This window comes from Coptis chinensis, chromosome 2 (genome assembly GCF_015680905.1).
Source record: "Coptis chinensis isolate HL-2020 chromosome 2, ASM1568090v1, whole genome shotgun sequence".
In the NCBI taxonomy this organism is placed as follows: Eukaryota; Viridiplantae; Streptophyta; class Magnoliopsida; order Ranunculales; family Ranunculaceae; genus Coptis; species Coptis chinensis.
In genome coordinates this window covers 42,807,141-42,827,361 of record NC_141457.1, presented here as the reverse complement: position 1 = coordinate 42,827,361, position 20,221 = coordinate 42,807,141, and the positions used below count along the sequence as shown (strand labels likewise).

At 38.7% G+C, this 20,221-nt stretch overlaps 2 protein-coding genes across 2 annotated transcripts; one reads left to right on the top strand and one right to left on the bottom strand.

The window, feature by feature from the left end:
* Positions 1-356: 356 nt before the first annotated feature.
* On the top strand, positions 357-10,756 carry LOC147516113 (DHHC-type zinc finger family protein). The gene is made up of 9 exons (XM_086588767.1): positions 357-512; positions 595-708; positions 790-1,116; positions 1,220-1,288; positions 1,375-1,446; positions 1,550-1,678; positions 1,800-1,880; positions 9,789-9,956; positions 10,024-10,756. Exons 1-9 carry the CDS (start codon positions 471-473, stop codon positions 10,537-10,539), a joined length of 1,518 nt encoding a protein of 505 aa, XP_086444893.1. The 5' UTR covers positions 357-470; the 3' UTR covers positions 10,540-10,756.
* A 1,156-nt stretch (positions 10,757-11,912) lies between these two features.
* Positions 11,913-18,583, bottom strand: LOC147516112 (Sec23/Sec24 protein transport family protein). The gene is made up of 6 exons (XM_086588766.1): positions 18,452-18,583; positions 17,835-18,375; positions 15,909-17,729; positions 13,774-13,890; positions 12,460-12,531; positions 11,913-12,270 (listed from the first exon to the last, which is right to left on the bottom strand). Exons 2-6 carry the CDS (start codon positions 18,282-18,284, stop codon positions 12,133-12,135), a joined length of 2,598 nt encoding a protein of 865 aa, XP_086444892.1. The 5' UTR covers positions 18,285-18,375; positions 18,452-18,583; the 3' UTR covers positions 11,913-12,132.
* Between the last annotated feature and the right edge of the window lie 1,638 nt (positions 18,584-20,221).

Sequence of the window (20,221 nt, the reverse complement as noted above, 5' to 3'; positions counted from 1 at the left end):
TAATTTGACAACGCGTTGGTGACTCAAATTGCTATAAACATTGTCAACTGTCACATTGAAAATAAAAAATAACAACGCGTTGATGAAACAACGCGTTGATGATGCTCTAAAGATGCTATTAGTAGACTTAATTTTTGTCATATTATTGATTACTCTAAGCTTAAATGCACCTCTAAACATGCGAACTGTCCTGCAAGCTGCCTATGTGGGCAAAAGACAAAGATATAGTCATTTTTACCCTCTCCAAAAACTCAAATGACCACCCTAAACTCCTGAAGTCTAAAACGGTCCGACGACATTCATGGCAAAATGGTCATAAAATAGAAATAAGTCTACAAAGTGAAGATGCTTTTCCACCCTTTTTCCATTCAAATTTCAAATACCCCAAAAGACAAAGCAAGTGAGCGGCAGCATAACTCTCAACTCTATATTCCACTTATTACAACTTTACCCATCAGTGGATCTCAAAAATGAGACGCCATGGCTGGCAACGCCCTCTCCACCCCTTACAGGTCTTTTATATTTTTCACATTTTTCTCACGTTTTTTTCAAGACCAAACTTGATATGGTTCAAATTTATTTTTTGACTTGCAGATAGTAGGAATGGCAGTATACAGTTTCATTCTCGTCGCGTTTTACGCTTTCTTGGGGCCATTCTTAGGGAATAGAGTAGCTGAAATCACAATACTCACACTGTTCTCATTTGTGGTATGTTACATTATTTATTTATTTTTTTTTTATATAGTCCAAATGTTGACTTATCTTGAATTTTTTCGTCTACTTAAACAGGCGGTTTCAGTGATGCTTTTATTTATAAGGTGTACACTCATTGACCCAAGTGATAGAACTAGATTTAAGAAGAAAAGGACTAAAAGGAATGTGTTTAAAAAGCTAAATTATGGGAGTATACTAGCTCAGATTGTAATGAGGTTTTTGAGGAGGATGGAGAGGAAGATACTCAAGTGTTTTATTAGGAGTAAGTATTTGGACCCATGGAAAAGTAATGTTTTAAGGGAGGAGCCTTTATTACCTTTCTTACTTGTATTGGAGGAGAATGCTGTTGCCCCTGATGTGAAAGAAGACGACACCAGTTTTTGTTCCCTCTGTAATTTTGAGGTTGGCCCAGTATTGTCTTTGCTGTTTATATGACTTCACTTTTTTTGTTTAGTTTGTACAAGCTAATAAGGAGGTGATTGATATTTATGCAATTTTTTTTCAGGTGAAAAAGAACAGCAAGCATTGTAGGACTTGCAACCGTTGTGTTGACGGGTTTGATCATCATTGCAAGGTCAGAGGCTGTGTTTAGTTTTCTTTATTTCTGGAAATTGTGGTATATTTTTTGTAGCAGAGATTGGGAGTTTTTTGATGATGCAGTGGTTAAACAACTGTATTGGGAAGAAGAACTACATCAGCTTTATCCTTCTATTAGTTTTTGTACTGTTAATGGTCAGTGATTTGGTGCTTTCCTTTTCATTTCTTTCACTTGCAATGTCCTTGAAATGATTAATAGGGCCCAACTTTCTAATTGTGCTCCTTTAATGTCATGAAGTTTATCATAGAAGGAGGAGCGTCAGTTGCCATATTTATAAGGTGTTTTGCTGATAAGAAAGGGGTAGAGCGGGAGCTGTTTAGGAAACTCAATGTAGAGTTTCCAAGAGGGGTCCTTGCAGCAATATCGGTAACCTTTTTGTGATTATGTTTCACTTACACATGTTCTGTTCTCCATCTAAAAGTGAGAAGGTATTCTGCATTGTCTCATCCTTTTTCTTATTCTCATTGATTGTGTTATGTATTTTCAGGTTTTATTGGTGTTGATGATGTCATATTGCTCAGCAGCATTGGGACAACTCTTTATGTTTCATGTGGTTCTCATTCGCAAGGTATTTTTTGCATGAAACCAGTTCAAAATTTTTAAATCCTCATTCATTAAATATGGCAATGTTGAAAATGTGGGTAAAGGTACCACACCAAGTCGTTTTCCTTTGCATTGTGATGCAAAAGGTGTTCCTATAGATAGAGTATATGGGTGAAATGAATCTAAAGATCCATGGTAATTAGAATCATTTGAGAATGAAGGTGTTTTGGAATTTTTCTGTCAAAGAATTTTAAATTGGATAGAGAACATAAATCTTTTAGAATTAGAGTGGACTGATTCAAGGGAATGGTAGGTTGTTCCACCATTAATTACATACCAAAGAAGAAGCAAATTCAGTCCAAGCTTTGCTTTTGAGTGATAACTTCCAAATCTCACCTTTGGCTATTACGTCCTTAAATTACCTCTATTCTTCAAATTCTATGTAGGAATATTTTGCAAATTTGCAACAACATCAAACATAGACTAAGTTGGACTTAGAACAGAACAATGGTCTGGAAAAAGTCACTTAACTATTAGAGAGAAGGCTTAAGGGCTAAGAGCATCTTTAGCAGTGATATCAACCTAGCATCAAACACCAAATTCTCTACATGTTGATGAAAACACCAAACCAAACACCAAATCGACCAATATTTGGTTTCAGGTTTGGTGATGTATCAAATCACTCACGCGGTTTTGCCAAAACCGCGCGGTTTTTCCAACACCGCGTGGGGCTTTCGCTAAATGGGCTTTAGGGCGCGGTTTGGCAAAACCGCGTGGGCTTGGGCTTCAATGGGTGCGGTTTTGCCAAAAGCGTAATGCGTTTTTTTTTCAAAATTAGAGGCGTGGTGCATAGAACTTGAAAAATTATGAGTTCAGGCATAGAAGTTAAGAAATTAACAATTGTGCAATTGAAGAAATTCAAAATTGTAATTCAAAATCGAAAAAATTAAAGAAATTAAAACCTATGATTATGATTATGGAGCCCAAAATCTATGATTATAATATAATCATATAATATCCAAAATAATCCAAAACCTATCATATTACATCAAATTTATTTAGCTTTCTTCTTACTTTTACCACTCGATCCCCTCCCCTCTATCTATTCGACGTTCAAGCCGCCTCCTTTAAGTTCCTAATCGATAATTATAATCTTCTGCGCCCGCGACAGAGAGGTTAACTATTTCACTGAAGTTCCATATATCCCCGATGTTCTTTGCGTGTACACTTGCGCGATATCCTCATATGCTTTTCGAAGTCTCGGCCATACGCATTAATTGGGATTGCCGATATGGTCCGAGAATATGCCTCCTCTTTTTCTTGGCTATAATGATACTGAGGCATCCCTCATCCCATCAAACATAAGAACACGGTTCTCATATCTTTCTAAAAAAAACTAAAAATCCAAGAAAATACGGTGTGAGTACATATTATATATATAATGAAGAAGATAAATAAAACAATTAAACTCACTATGGTATATCGATCAATACGCTGCTCTAACTCGAGAAACGAGCATGAGGCACCTCAGAATGGAAATATAAGTAGGCTCCCCATCAGTCCACACACCGGCAAACATTTGAGGATTACCGCGCATTACCGGGGATTCGGATGATATGTATTCGAGAGGTTGTGGGTTTGTAAGCGGGCGGATGAGGAATACGTAGCTCACGCCTCATCCCCTTCCAGCCCACAAACTCGAAGTTGTTAGCCCGACCAACAGATGAGGCAATAACGGACCCATGGAGACACGGTTCCACCATCTATAATAATCGACGCCAGCCCGCTTCAACAATAAAAGAAGACGATCCGCTAAGGACCACCCACGGCATGAACTTCATGAACTTGAATTCTACCCCACGACTTTGCATCACTAACATCCGCATGGGAGCACATGGAACTCTATAATGTCCAAATATCCGTCGCCACAAGATCAAACCATACAAATCGCGTCGCGCAAACACAACTCGCGGACGACGGACAACACACAAGCATCCGCATCTGTTGGATCATCAAAGGCAAGTAGACAAACGCCAAGGTCTCCACTCAATAGATGACAATGATCTAATATCAATGAAGCACGAGCCATACACGGATATTATTCCTAATCGCGCCTACATTCGAAGTCAAGTGAGGCCCGACCAACTAGCAAATCTAGGGCTTAGTATCAACAATCATGTCTATGTTAGGACAAATACATCAAAAGTATTCATAAAACCAAATCTCTAAAAGTCCCGTGAATCCCGTAATCGGGGACTTCTATTCAATGTATCCGTGAAGCTTTATCTAACGCCGATATCAATGTGGCATATACCGAGCTACCCAGTCATAATCTCTCATAGTATGCAAATCGATACATAAGCATAATATCCCAACCGCATCAGGTAGAATAACCATTGGGAAACAAAACATGCCCAATAAAAACATAAAAAGCCTTAACATAATCGGACAAGACCCTCACTACCGGTAGAGCGATCAAAGCTAACTCCACTCGTGTATCGGGATGCAAGAGGGTTCCATATATGCGATCTTAATATGAGATAGCTTAATCCCAGAAGAATCATAAGCATCCGCACCCAAACGAGGAAAACTCATAAGCATACTATCCATATTCTCATAATTTGTATAAAAAGGTATTGGTTGGCCTATACCGATACTCAACCCAGAAATCATAGTGAAGTCTAGTGGTGTGAACCCTAACTCCGACAAGGAAAATGAAATGTATGAGTTCTACTCCACCATCTTTCTACTAAAGCTATGAATTAACGCCCAATCGGCCTTCTCATAATCCGTGATCAATCAAAATACCCAAAGGTGTATACAAAATACTATTTCTAATATGTACAAACTCATCCAAACTCCTAATAACCTTCCAAAGACTCTCTAACACCAAGTAAAGCCCGATCTAACTTCGGTGAGTCAACAACATGCCGATATTATAAAAAAAAAATAATGCATTATAAGATAAATAATTAATTGGTCTAACTCAACTAATTAATATTCAAAATATTTAATCAAAACTAATTAATTCGAAGTATTAGCCATCGCGACTCGACACGTGTTTTGTATCACGTGTAGAAGACACAACTTCCATATCAAGTGCTTCTCCAGGTGCAAATTGCCAATCGAAGTCGTTCATCTGATACTCCAGTACATAGGGATGTCTATCAGTCGGCGCGACATCTTCGGGTTCTTCTCCCTCACTGTTTTCTCCCCCACCGTATTCTACTTCCTCAGGTTCTTCTCCCTCATCGCCAATGTCGTATGTGTACTGTCAATCATCACCGTCGAAAGGTTCAAAAAGATCCATATCAAATTTTAAGAGTTTAGGTAGTTTTTTGTTTTTTTAACTAAGGAGAGAGTTTTATAATTGTGAAAAGAGGTGAAAGTGATTGAACCGCGCGGCTTTGGAGCTGTTTATATAGAAGTAGCATGCGGTGTTCTGAACACCGCGCGGTTTTGCCAAAACCGTGTGGGCTTGGGCCTGTCAGTTGGGCTTTAGTGGCGCGGTTTTGGCAAAATCGCGTGGGCTATATGGCGCGGTTTTGGCAAAACCGTGTAGTTGTTTGGTGTTTTTTTGATGTTGCTCCTAAAGTTGCTTGGTATTTTTTTGGTTGCTCTGCTAAAGATGCTCTAAGGCAAGCCGAGCAGCATAATTAACAAAATATAATGATACATCAAGGGACAAGCAGACATTACCCTTGCTGGTGATAGGTGTAAATGAACCATCAGTAAAGCACACCTGGCGCGGTATAGAAGACAACACTTTATTGATTAATGTAGGAGACCCTGGGTTGACATTAGTGTTATCAGACCCGGCCCGGCCTGGCCCGGTGGTTTGACCCAGTAAACTGGTGACCCAGTTATTAAACCGGATTGTGTCAGTTACTAGATTGTTTATGCATGTAGCCCAGGCCAAAACCGGTTAACTCATCCGGTTTTCAATCAAACCACTTAAACCCGGACGGTCCAGCTGGGTTTCCGAACCAACTTAATCGCATAAATTGTAAAAGTTCATTTTTCCATTTTTCTGTCGAGATTCGAACCTTGGGTTAAAAGAGAGAGAGAAAGTGGCACAACCACTTCACCCCAACTGTTGGTTGTTATAATTCATGATTTTAATTTAATTCTTTGTTACTATACGTTTTTTAACAAAACAAAACACATTGGCTGGGTTTGAACTTTGGTCTCTGAAACCACTGCGCTACTCACAATTTCATGATATTTAGCCATCAAATTTATACATAATATATTACAAATAATAAATATAAGTATTAATTATATATGTTCAGTGACCCACTGGTTGAACCAATAACCCACTGGTTGAACCAATAACCCAGTGACCCACTACCTCCACCGGGTTGGGTCTGATAACTATGGTTGACATGGCAGGAAGATGAGATGCTTGATGAAGTAATAGCATATACAGCTTATGGTGAGGTAGTAGCCTGAGAGCAAAGATGATCTCTGAGTATCACATTAATACAGTTTTGGAGTTATTTGAAATCTATCAGGCCAGACGAAAGAGCAAAAGTATACTTGGAATCTGGAGACTCAACAATTGCAGAAGTAAAGGAGGATCATCTAGAAGTGTTAGAACAGATCAAATGAGAGTAGAGCTTGAAACGTCTAGCTCTAATATGACTGGGTTTGCCATACTCAACACAGATAGTAGCATCCCCATGTCCACAGTTTCCTGTATGTCTACGTGTATTGGAGGTATCTAAATTGGCTACAAAAGCCATCTGATTGTGATGGGTGCAATAGTAAGGCCAGGACTTAGAGAAATATATAAAAAAAAAAAACAAAACGCAATATTGAAGCTCGTCTCCATCAATCATGGCATAGGGCTCGAACAACAAAAATCATGGGGATCCTAGTACGAAGGGCCTCAACCATGAGAGAAATCTGTCAATATGTTAACCTCTGACCCAAAGCTTCAGCAGAAAGCTCTCCGATGGATTCATAATCGGCTAGCTCCTCCCAAGTCCCAACGTGACAGAAGAAAACCAAAATAATCTGCCAATCTTGGGTGCCTTAAGTTGCCTGAGTAACGTCCTTACATAACTCATAGATCGTCGAGTTAATTCTGGCATGAGCATAAGTCTTGGTCCAGGATGACCAGTTAACACATTGAATGGATTGTCTGGTCATACATACAATGTGTGTGTAGTACTGTGTACTCTTCTCCATGGAACTGAACTACCATCCAAGAATGTTCCAGTTATCATTGTCTTACGGAGTGTACTTAGGATCAGTTAGTTCAAGGTCTTTTTACAACCGTCCTGTTTTACCATGACAATATATGTAGCAGAGTAATAGATAGAGGCCAAGAGGGGAAATTTTCCTAGCAAGTAGGACATTAGTGATTTGTTAAACACTTAGGCTTATGAGTTTTTTTCCAAAGTTATCTAAACTTCTGGAGTAATATCTTTATTAGCTCTAGGTCTCTAGTAATCTTAGTATTGAACCACCAAAATAATTGTTAGACTGGGTTCACCACTAGAAGAAAATTTCACCTTCCTGAAGATAACTTTGTTGAAAGAAAAAATTTGAAGAACCAAGTGGCAACAAATCAACAATAGTTCAAGAGTAAACCCACAATCTGTGGTGTCAAATTATACGTAAGGGCCTGAGGGGTGATCAGAAAAACCACAACCTGTGGTCTTCCATGCAACCCGATCTGGGTGAGAAAAAATTAAATCATCAAAAAGGGCTTAAACCATTCTGCGAAGCATCAAAACGTGGGTATTTTGATTGAAATCCCCCTCCAAAAATCATCATCTAACAGAACAAGAAATTATAAAATATTTGAAAGTTTTAACAGTTGTCTGAACTGCAGATCAGCACCAAATATCTGATTTTGTAGTGGCAAATTTTTTTGCAATTTGCAAACAGCGTGGAATTGGTCTATGGGGAGTGACACCAGCAGAAAAATAGCCTGTATTTTGAATAAGTATATACGGACTCACTGCATAGATCTGTGATCACTGGACATGTCGACAAGAAAAGGAAATATATCCTAGATATGTGTTCTCTGGACTGATCTGTACTCATAGTTCATCCCCCAAAAGGATGTTTTGATGTGGGGGAACTTTTTTTTGGAGGTGGTGGTGGTGTTCTGTTGTGGGAACTTGTTTACAGGTGGTGCTGGTGTGTACGAAACCCTATAAAAATCCGTGGGCTCTGTTACCAATAAGATTGAGACACAAGAAGTGGATGGGAAGATAAATAGAAATTGTGCATTCATTCTCCCATCACCTTATATTCAGTGTTTCAATATCCATACTAAACTTATGACATAGGATTAAAAATGGAATGCTGACAACAAATGTAGAACATGTTTATGACTTGTAAATGTGTCTTGAAGAACTCGGACGCATAGTTGATTCCACTAGTGATGGACAGTGAGGAGGAAAATTGGCTGAGAGACTTGCTGCTGTAACACCTATGTGAATAAGTGTGAATGTTGTAATTATATTAACCGTGCATGGCTTGGATTACGTTTTGCAATTAAGTCCATGTAAATACTCAAGTATGGAGTGAAACTTAACATGGCAACGACTCTAAATGGCTAGGAGGCTTATTATCCTGACACCTTTATAGGCAGACCTAACTATGTTCATCTTGTACAAGGTAATGAGATTGGTGCCATTTTCTGAGGTATTAGGTGTCCGAATGTTTTCATTGTTAAGTAGCGAGATGATTCCTACTAGTTTTAGGGTTATAGCAGCATTGTAGGAAATGTTTCACGCCAGTGACAATATAGTGATATTACTGTATTAGGGTTGAGCTTAAAAGTCCTGATGTCACCTTTCAACATACCATTGAAAGTAGTGTTTTCCTCATGTTGAGGAACTGTGATGTATTCTCGGACTCTAAACCCTTGGTTTTAGTCCATATTGGTTTACGTATTACTATGGATTTTTAGAATATTGTTTGGTTGCTAATTTGGTATTTAGCGTAGATTATTTTGTAGGCTTAATTTTAATTTCGAAAATTAGGTATTTTAGTCTCTAAATTTGAATTAGAAGCTAGCTTCTAGCTTCTAGATCCATAGTTCCTTTAGTCTATATATTGAGTTCTAGGCCTTTGGCCATACTTGGTTGATTGATAATAAACTTTGTGTTTGTTTGAGAAAGGTTTTCTCTCTTCGTGTGTGTATTTGTTTAATTAGTTTGCATGGTTTCTTTTGTGATTCCCTTCTCCAATTTGTGGGTTTCAAGTTCGGTTGTCGTGGACAACAACCATAGTGGCTCACAAGCAACCAGTTCGTGATTCTTCGGTGCAATGTTCATATCCCTATATGCAAGCAAGCGCATCGTACTGTGTATAGAAAAGTAGAGTACAAAGCACACATGGATGTTGCTTTTCATTTAGTTTGTTGGATCAGTAGACTCAGCTTGTTACAGTGTATGGTACTTCCCTGTAGTGTTCCAATGCCACATTGGTAGATTCTAAGTGACAAAATGTAACAAATTGCGATGAGTTCTTTGCCAGAAGAGCTCGAGGTAGAAGTTTTGGCTTCCATTATTTATAAAGCCCAGCTATATGATTTATATATGTGATTATATCCTGGATTGAAAAAAAAAAATGATTAAAATACTACAAATGGAGCTGGGTTTGATACCCGCGGAAATGAATACTCTGTTTAGTGACTGCCAAGAACTATGGTCAAAGGATGGTATTTGATAGTGTTTGGTAATGAATTCTTTTTGTATATCCGCAGTCCATCCTCAGGTAATTCCTATTTCCACAAAAACTTTCACTTGGAACTTGGTTTCTTGATCATTATTTTTGAAGTAAAAGGATACAACTGTACAACACATTTTGTAGCAAGTTTGTTTAGTTGATATATTCTTACTGTACTTGTTTCGCTTGGTAAAATATAGTTAATGAATGTTGTAATTTATTTATGTTTCTCTTTTGGCAGGGGATGCGAACATATGATTACATTTTGGCAATGAAAGAAGAAAATCAATCTAAGGTTATGCAAACTTTGGATGATTTGGATTCTTCTTCTGATGACAGCTCAAATGACTCACCTGAAAAACCAAAATTCTTATCACGATTCATTTGTGACGGACAAAAAACAAGTCAGGTTAGAGAACAGTTAGCTTCTAGTATTTTGGGCTTGAACATCTTTGACTAACTCCCAGTTATTTCAGGAAGTAACCAGCTTCTCCGTAAGGATTGATAAAGAACCAGATTCATCTACCCTGAAAAAGAAGCCTGGCTTTCATGCAAGCATTGACCCTTGGAAGTTAATTAAGATGAGCAGAGAGAAAACTCTAATGGCAGCAGAGATGGGAAAAGAGAGACTTGTGAAACAAAAACTGGCAGGGGAGTTGAAGCCACCGCCATTGGAGACAAAATGTGGGCCACTGATGAATGCAGAGGAGAACACGGCATATGCTACAGGGTCAGGGACATCACCTCTAATGTCAAAGGGGTGGTTTCAAGGATCTTCACCATTTTTTTCAAGTCCTAGAAGGCGGTTTTCGGGGTCTTCTACCATGTTTCCGTCTACCATATTGTCGTCCGAAAAGAATTATCGGAGTAGTTTTGATTTGAAACTAACAGAAGTGTCAAGGGAACTTGAGAATCATATTTCGAAGCAGGCTGTTTGTTCAGTTTTGAAGAAAGAGGGGGATGAGGCATCCCCTGCATATCCAGGTGTTTGATCATTTAAAGTCCTCCAAGAATACGTTAATTATTTACTTGTTTATTACCTTTTTTGTTTTGTTTTCACTCCTAGTTGCGACTACAATGTACAAATCCATATATAACCGAAAACGCCATGAGTTTGAAGAGATGAACAAATGCTTTGTAGCTATATAGGTTTATATACAGATGGTGTCGGTTTGAAAGAAAAACAAGACAAAACATTTAGTGTGGGAACGTTTTGCTGTACATAGATATTGTAAGAATGAGCCCAAGATCCACTTTTCTTTTCTTTTCTCCGACAGGAGATGGGATTTCTCTGTGGCTCTCGGAATAAGGAAATAGCAACTAAGCAGAGTACCAATGGGTTGCTAGTTTATACTGGACATTCTTGTAGTTCTCTTACGTGGTAATGGTAATTTGCATAGAAATCCATTAATCCCAATTTAGTTGGTGATAACATGAGTTTTAGTCTTTTAGAGCAAGGACACTGCTAACTTTGCGGTCACCTGGTAATATATTATTAAAGACTTGTTGTTTTTGACATTTACCTGAGTTAAATACTTAAATAACCAAAAAACTTAATGCCCAGTATATTTTCATTGTAAGCTTAGTGCACACTGCACTCATTTCTGCCATTGCAACCTGCAACCTTGGAGTGCACTCTGCATTGGATTTATTTTCCCCCTCTATTATTTTGCATGCACATTCTACTTGTCTGGGGAGCTACATGATAATAATCGCAATATTATCATATGACTGCAGTCAAAGTATCATAGGTGAAGGGTATTTTTTTTTATGATAAAAGTACTGTAAATGTTCATATGGATTGAGATTGATACAACAAACTGGATCGAAGGTGAGGAATTTGCAAGTTTCTAACCATCCCTATTCCAAAGGAATATGAAGTCAGAGCTAAATGTGCAACCCGCCAGATACCACAGAGGATCAAACTAAATCAAAATCAAAGAATAAAAGCCAAACCGGTTGAAAACCAGACAGGCTAGAAGCAAATAATGATGAGTATAAAGTGAAGCTTATAAGAGAGTACACGCACTGGTCTTCAGTTTGAAGCTGTGATATAATCACTCAACAAGGAGTCAAGGAGCACATCAAGGAACTGAAGGAAGCACTTCAAGCAAACAAGGATCTTGATTTGACCTCTGTCATGTAATAAACACGGCCACCTGCACACTCAACAGTCACTTCTTAAGTGATATAAGCATGTCATGCCACCATTTTAGCCTTGAATAACATTACAAATGACACCATCCATCACGGCCAGGATTTGTTTTGCATCAGCACTGGCAGTTCATGGTTGAAATACTCTCTTCTACTGAGAATTATTGGTCAGTCTAAGATTGAGAATTTCACTCTCTTCTCCTGAGAATTATTGGTCAGTCTAAGATTGAGAATTTCATTATTCCGCTTTAAATTTCAAAATGACTCGTATCAACAAAATAAGCTTTCCGCCACTAATCTCAGATCACAGCATAAGCAAAAAAAAGTCCCGCAAAAAAAATCCATATGAATTTACACCCACAATTACTTTGGCTCGTGATACCCTTCACCTAGAGAACAATAACTGCAAAAGCGCTCCATCGTCCAATTGCTTAACTTGGTTCAGGAGGCACCAATTTTAGGCTGCGCATCCACTCGCAGAAGCTTAAATCATCAAAGTGTAGAAAGCTGCTCTTCAGCTTGGCCCTCTGATCAGCTGTTAATGATCGAAGCTGGGGGAATCTTGCTTCCTGCAATAAGTGGACCCTCAAACTTAGTTTTCACCAAACATTTACCTTTGTTCCTTCCACTAATACTATTCTCAATTTGTTTGAAAATGTACATGATAGTGAAAGATCAGAATAAAGAGTCATCTAGTTAACAAACAAGGACACGCTATAAAGACCTTAGTCAAGGGATAAAAAAACAACTCTGCGTACCTGCTCATAAGGAGGATCCCTGTGCGCTGGTATCAGCCTCGAAACAAAGTATCGAGCTTGAGAGCTTCCCTCCTGTAACACATCAAAATAAATATAAGGTCCTGCCACAAGGTCAACTTGTTTTCAGATTTTTTACTCATGTCCTGGTGGGTCCCATCAAAGATTGGAGTTTAAGGAAAGAGAGTTCTGCAGCAAAATGCCAACTGTGAAACCAAGATCTTCGGTAAAAAATGATTTTTCATTTTTATTTTTGCTCATTCTTTCTCTTACCAGCATGCAAGTCAAAAGTTTCTTTCCCTTTTGATTTGGTTCTAAAAGTTACCAGAGTTGGGATTTCTAAGACTTACCCTCCCATTTGTCTTACTTTCTTTAACAAGATTGCCTCATCTACAGGAATTCCCAATTTTCCATTTCTCCCCACCTTTTGCCCCTAATACATCCCCTACTCACATCTTATGAAAATGCTCAGCGTACTATACCGTATAATTCAATTTAGTACGTGAACATTTTTTTCCTGCCAATTGAATCATGTACTTTTCAAATCTTTCAATACATGACTCAAACAGCAGTCAGTGAAAAGCTCTGTGGTAGTTTTTTTTAATTTTTGTGAATAAATGCCATATCGATTTTTCTTTCAAGTAAGACAGATTATAAACATTATTTTAGAATTACTTTTGTTATGAAAAAGATATTTTTTTGTCCCAGTAGAGACTAAGGCGTGTGGCATTTTTATACCATGCGCCTTATGCCGATAGCAGAGTTTGGATACCCTAATATCGCCGTGACAACACTGACAGAGAGAACTTCTACCATATGTAAGGGTGCCCAGTAGGCTTGCAGACAGTTTGGCCTCTCTTAAAAGGTTCATATGGTTGCAACTTTTCCCCACCCCGAATATTGTAAATGAGGTAAACCTCAAGTAGCCTACAAAGATTATAACCCCACCTCAAACGGTATAAAACTGCTGCGCGCCTTAGTCTCTGTGGGACAAAAAAAATTTCTTTTTCTAAAGAAAAATAATTCTAAAATACCATGCGCCTTACACCGATAGCAAAGTTTGACGCCTTAATATCGCTGTGACAATACTGACAGAGAGCACTACTACCATATATACGGGTGCCCAGTAGGCTTGCAGACAGTTTGGCCTTTCTTAAAAGGTTCATATAGTTGCAACTTTTCCCCACCCCCAATATGGTAAATGAGGTAAATCTCAAGTGGCACAATTCCTAACACCCCACCCCCCCCCATCATGTAAGTATACACGGAAAAGAAAATATATCAGGTATCTGTGGTCAAGAATAAAATAGCAACAACCTTAAAAGAAAGTATTCGAGGTGCAGGAAATCGCAATTCAGTTAGCTCCTCTGCTAACGTTCTGCATGCTGCTACAGCAGCGGCACTTCTCCCTTCTTGATCCGCAAGTTCAGTTCCCTAAATGCCACACAGAATGGAATAAGTTTTGATAAGAAACAGAATGTACAAATGTATACCAAATTCCTAATCAAATACATTATATGCCAATATCAAAGCCTAATTTACCCTATACAAGAAAATTAGCATACGTGCCAAGCCCTAGGACCCATTTAGCCATCAGATTCATTTCTTTTAATGAGAAATCAAAAGCCCTAATTAGTCAAAGAGGAAAAGGAGCTCATGACAAAGCGTTTTCGGAGTTTCTATAAATGGGCCCGGAATTTGAAGTGATTTTCATTACTAATTTCTTGGCACTGTTAGCACATGATAAAATGCCAAACATCCTTTCTGATATATAATTTGAATAATATTTCGGAGTATGTTACAGGGAGCTGTGTGTGTGTCTTTTTCTGTATCATTTTCAGTGATCATAGTTAAAATTGCTTATATGTGCACATGGATTATGAGTCGTGACTTCTAACCAATTCTGAGGCTGAATGTGCAGCTATACTACTGAACTAAGAGACAGGTCAGTTCAAATAAACAAAATTCAGGGGACTTCTGACTCTTTCAGAGCGATCAATGCCATAAACCCTAAAGAAAGAGCTCCATGGTGTTGTCCGAACCTAGTCAAGGAATTTCATAGAATTGCTTTAGGGATAAATGTTATTTGTTTTGAGCATCATATTGGAATCCACAAGAACTGTTGGTCTTCTACTTGTTTTGTCTACTGCTATAAGTGAATGTAACATTTTGGTTCAACCTGTGGACTCCAAGCTATGTAATATCATAGAGGAGAACAACCAAGGGAGAATCTATGTAAGACCGCAAATTTTGAAGGGGCCTGCCGAACCCCTTACTTTATTAAAAATAATTAAAAATAGAAAGCACTTGGAACGTAGAAGGCACAAAGCGTACCACAGGAAACCAACACCCGACATATATTTAAGTCGTGGGAGTTACACCAAAGTTGATTTGACAGTTGAATTTGGAGTGACTAGTGACGACAGTTGCAGTCTCTAGTGTGTGTTTCATAAGCACTCTGTGCCCTATTTACCAATGAAATCAAAGTTTTATGTAACTCGCATGCCTTCAGCATCTCTCATGATTTTACCACATATCTGCGTGCCTCCAACATGCATGTTACCTTCGGCAATCTAATTTTAATAAGTGTTCTCATGCCCTCGACACGTGCTTGCTGAAACACATATTGCTTTGCCTTGCATGTTAAATTTAGTAAACTTGCATGCCATCGGCATACGGGAAATGTCAATGTAAACTAGACAGTGACACGCGTACATACCTGTGTTATGTCATACATCGCTTAGAAACAACATGCATTCTGCATTACTCGTACCTATAGTACAAATCGCATTTCGTACATATTACATCACAAGTCTCTTAGGCAAAACGAGAATAATTATTTTTCCCCTGAATTGGGTGTTATTAATGGTCACATTTGGTAGGTTGCATCAAAAAGTAATGGCCCTTTGAATTTTAAAAACTAATAGGCATCCCATTTCGCACATGTGCACTGTGACTCTTCCACCAATGCACTTTGCTTTTTGCTACACATATATTATGGAAGCTACTACTCCCTTGTAGTTTTCATTTAGACTCCAATATCCCAAAAGTGGACCAACAATATGAACTCGGGTCAGTTTCTAATGGAGATGATCTCTCCAACACAGACGCCCATTACAAAAGTTCATCTCATTTGAATGTGTGAACTTTCAAGCAGAGTGTTCGGAAAATGATAAAATATGGACTATCAGATAAATCCTAAACTTGATTAGAAGTTTAGAACTGTCCAAATGAGCTAAATTTTGTGAGTACTACTATATCACTAGTGGGATTCGTCAGAGGTCGTAACCATAAAAAATCATCCGTTAGTCAATCTTGTAGGTCCACTGTTGGAACGCACACACACACACACAGGCACACACATATCATTATACACACAGATATAGCGGGAAGCTAAAAAAGAAATATACCCTCAGCACAGACATCTACTAAGTACAGGTTCAGTTGCATACCAACCAAACGAAAACATCCGTCCCATGATCAAGCACAACTGCCGCATCAGATTGCATAGCAAGGTCATATGCTGGAAGCTCCTCAAAAGTGCCCCCTTCCCGGTGCATTAGACAACGAGGTGCCACCATACGAAGTGAAAGATCAAAAGACGCATTCAAGAACAGATTCCGTAGAACAGATCTTTCATCTTCATGCCCAACTATACTTCCCAGAAGAGGGCCCCTTCTAAGATGGAACAAATTCTCCGGAAGTAAGGAGAGCTCCTTTGGAAATCGATAAAGTTTAGACTTTGGTACTTGAGACCCAAATTTCAGAGCAATATCTTTGACTCTTTCATCTATCATCATCCGCATATCAACTGCATCAGAAGATGTTTTGGCACGTAACAGAGTCCTTTTGGCAATGAGAACTGCAGCCACTTCAGATTGAACGCTTTCAACATATGCTGAAACACTATCCACAGTTGGTAATCTAACCGTAGTCACTCTAGAAATTTCAGCTTGACAAGCATTCAGAAACCGAATAGCAAACTGGAAGTAAACATAGTCATTCTTGATATCTCCTTTTGATTCCATATATAATGAGAAGCTTTGTGTCTCTTCGACGCTTAGCATTTGAATAGCAAGAGAAGTATCATTTTTGAAAGATTCATGAGTATCTATACGAGCCTCTTCACCAGGCCCAACAACTTGGTTTACAAAAATATCATCTGAACATCTAATCTCCATCAAACCCTCAGAGCTGGCCGCTCTAGTAGATGCTCTTTGCAAGTTTACACCAAAGGCCTCTCCAAAATCATCATGAAGAACCAGAACACCACCACTGGCTTTGGCAAGGGGTTGCAAAATAGGAACTCTTATTGGACATGTTCCTGCACACAAAATATCAATCACTACATCATGTCGATGAGCCTCGTGCCCAAGATGTTCCATCCACTTCATTGCTGTTTTCTCCATGTATGGATAATTTGGATGACTAAATGCATGAGGAACTGACCCAGGACCAAAAGTACAAGGACCAGCAGCACAAACAATGATTCTCCCATTGCCTCCTGACCTTTTCATAATTCCTCGAGAAATTTCTGCTGATGGCCCTTGAATTATTGCAAGAGCAACTTCAACTGCAGTACCAAGGCTTCGATCCCTTGATGCTTCAGGCAAGTTCCATTTGTATGGACTCAGAGAAGAGATAATGGTGTGTGCAACAGGCAGTGAAGCATGAATGGGTGACAGGTATATGCCAGTTCCATAAAGCAATGACTTTAACGATTCCTTGGTTGGCGAATCTTTACCTGGAAACATGTCTGCAGATGCCATTGATCCCTCAGAAAAATCATAAATCGACACGGTCCGTCCATATGATATTACTCCAAATCTCGTAGTCTGGGGAAGGGAATCAACAAAGGCATGCAAAGAGCTCTGCATATGCTGCATCTGTGCTTCATCTAAGCACTCATCTATAACCAGAAAAACAGGAGCAGATGTTCTCAAATTGGATACAGGTATATACCCAGGTCTTTTATTCCCAGTTTGAACATAATCCACCATATGGGATGACAACTCTGGATGATTAGAAAGATCATCCCTAGTAGTAGCAACGTATTCACCATCACTTCCATTCAGTTTCCTACAAATCACACATTGCCACTGCCCTGAACCAAGTAAAATATTACAATACACATTCGCATAAGCCCCACAGTTCTGGCAACGATGGGGGTCACGTTGTATAATTTGAGGACCTGATGATATCTCGTTCCCAGGGGACACTATTGCCCCGAACCCCAAACTTGGTACATTAGCTTTCTTCTTTTGTTTCAATACCTATATACATATATAAATGTGCAAAAGCAATATCAAATTACTCTCTTAACCATACAAAGAAGCATGCGAAAAATTCAACAACAATAAAAATAAAAGTACATTTACCTTGCGAGCGGAAAACAAAACAAGAGAAGATTCATCTTGAGTGTCCATAGAAACAGCAGCACTACTAGTTTGTAACATAGTAGGGTACCCATTTTCTGGTGTAGGAACAAGAGGAGGGGAAGAAGAAGTGGGTAAAGACGAAGACGAAAAAGGAGGAAGAGGCTGAGGAGATATAGGTGAAGTCCGAAAAGGAGGGGCGGACAAAAGTGGTCTAAGCGGAGACGAAAAAACCGGTGGACCAGGTGGAGTACTAAAATGAGTAGGTATAATAGTGGGTATAGGTGAAGGAGTATGTGGTGACTGGGCAGACGTCGGTGACGAAAAACGGACTGGGGATTGAAATGCAAGAGGAGTGGGTCGTTTTTCGGGTCGGGGCGTTGGTGAATTATTGTTTGGGCCACTGATTGTATAACCGGGGATTGGTGGTGGTGGTGCCTGATTATTACTCATTCTTATTTATGATGCCCCAATTAAAGATCCAATCAATGAAAAATTTAAAAGAAGATTTGAAAAAAACCGAATCAGATTGATTGGACAGAACCTACAGAAAAACAAACATTATATATGAAAATTGATTAATGAAAAGAAAGAAAGAATAAGTCAAGAAGATTTCTTACAGTCGTGATCAATCTGATTAAATCTACAGTTTTTGCCTACGTTCTTACTAGCCAGTCCGCCCAGTCCAGAACAGGCCTCATTTATTTTGGTATTTGTTATTGACGGACCATACTGTGTTGGGCCGACCCCCAAAAAAAAAAAAAAACAATTATTACAAGTACAATTATTACAAGTGTGTCATTGTGTCATTGGTCTCAAAAAGTCAAAATAAAATAAAATTACAAGTGTGTCATTAGTCCCAAAAAATTGAATTTGAAAACTTAAACGACCCGGCTAGGTCGTTCATTGTGCAAACCCAACGATATGGCCACACCGTTTGGACTAAGTCTCAAACGGTGTGGCCACATCGTTGGGGACTCAGTCTAAACGGTGTGGCCACACCAGTCAAGAGGCCAAGAAACATAACTTTATATTTTTTTCAAAGTTCAAATCCCAAACGGTGTGGTCATATCGTTGGGGACTTAGTCCAAACGGTGTGGCCATACCGTTTGGGATTTGAACTTTGAAAAAATATAAAATTTTGTTTTTTGGCATCTTGACCGGTGTATTATTAACGCTACGGACTAAGTCTCAAACGATGTGGCCAAGTCGTTTTGAACTAAGTCTCAAACGGTGTGGCCATTATCGTTGGGGACTCGATCAACGGTGTTAATGGCACCACCAGCCAAGAAGCCAAGAAACATAACTTTATATTTTTTTCAAAGTTCAAATCCCAAACGGTGTGGTCATATCGTTGGGGACTTAGTCCAAACGGTATGGCCATACCGTTTGGGATTTGAACTTTGAAAAAATATAAAATTTTGTTTTTTGGCATCTTGACCGGTGTGGCCACACTGTTTGGCCTAAGTCTCAAACGATGTGGCCAAGTCGTTTGGACTGAGTCCCCAACGATGTGGCCACACCGTTTGAGACTTAGTCCAAACGATGTGGCCACATCGTTGGGGACTCAGTCCAAACGGTGTGGCCATATCGTTGGGTTTGCACAATGAAGTCGTTTAAGCCTGGGGTTTTCGAATTCAATTTTTTGGGACCAATGACACACTTGTAATAATTGTTTTTTTTAGTCTGCCCAACACAATATGGAGTCCGTCAGTAATAGGACTCTTTATTTTTGGTATTTGATATTTTGGACTTGCCCCGTTTCGAGAACTTCATTTAATTTACTAATGTAATGTAGGTTGACCGCTGGGTCTTGTTGGTATAATAATAAGGGGCATGCCAAATATTTTGCCCAAATGTGGGTGGGATGCGGGCATGTCTAAATAACGGTCATTTGTGTTTTTTTTTTTAAATATAGCCAAAGTGGGTAATGTAGTTTTCCGAAAAATTCAATTTGGGTAACGTACTTTTTTTTCCCGTCAATTTGGGTAATGTATTTTTTAAATTTGTTAATTCAGATAATCTGTTAACTTTTTAACTTGCCGTTCAAATCAATCGTATCTAATATAAATAAATTCTTTAATTCAAAAGTTTTTTCCAAAAAAGAAAAATATTGGACACAAATACATCTTCAGGCCTCCTCATATGGAAAAAAACATTTTTCTCGTCAACATTTACCTGGATTGCCATTTTTCTCGTCAATATTTTTCTTTTTTTGGAAAAAACTTTTGAATTGAGGAATTTGTTTATATTAGATAACGGCTGATTTGAACGGCAAATTAATAGATTACCTGGATTGACGAATTTAAAAAGTACGGTTACCCAGATTGACGAGAAAAAAAGTACGTCACCCAAATTGATTTTTTTGGAAAAGTATGTTACCCACTTTG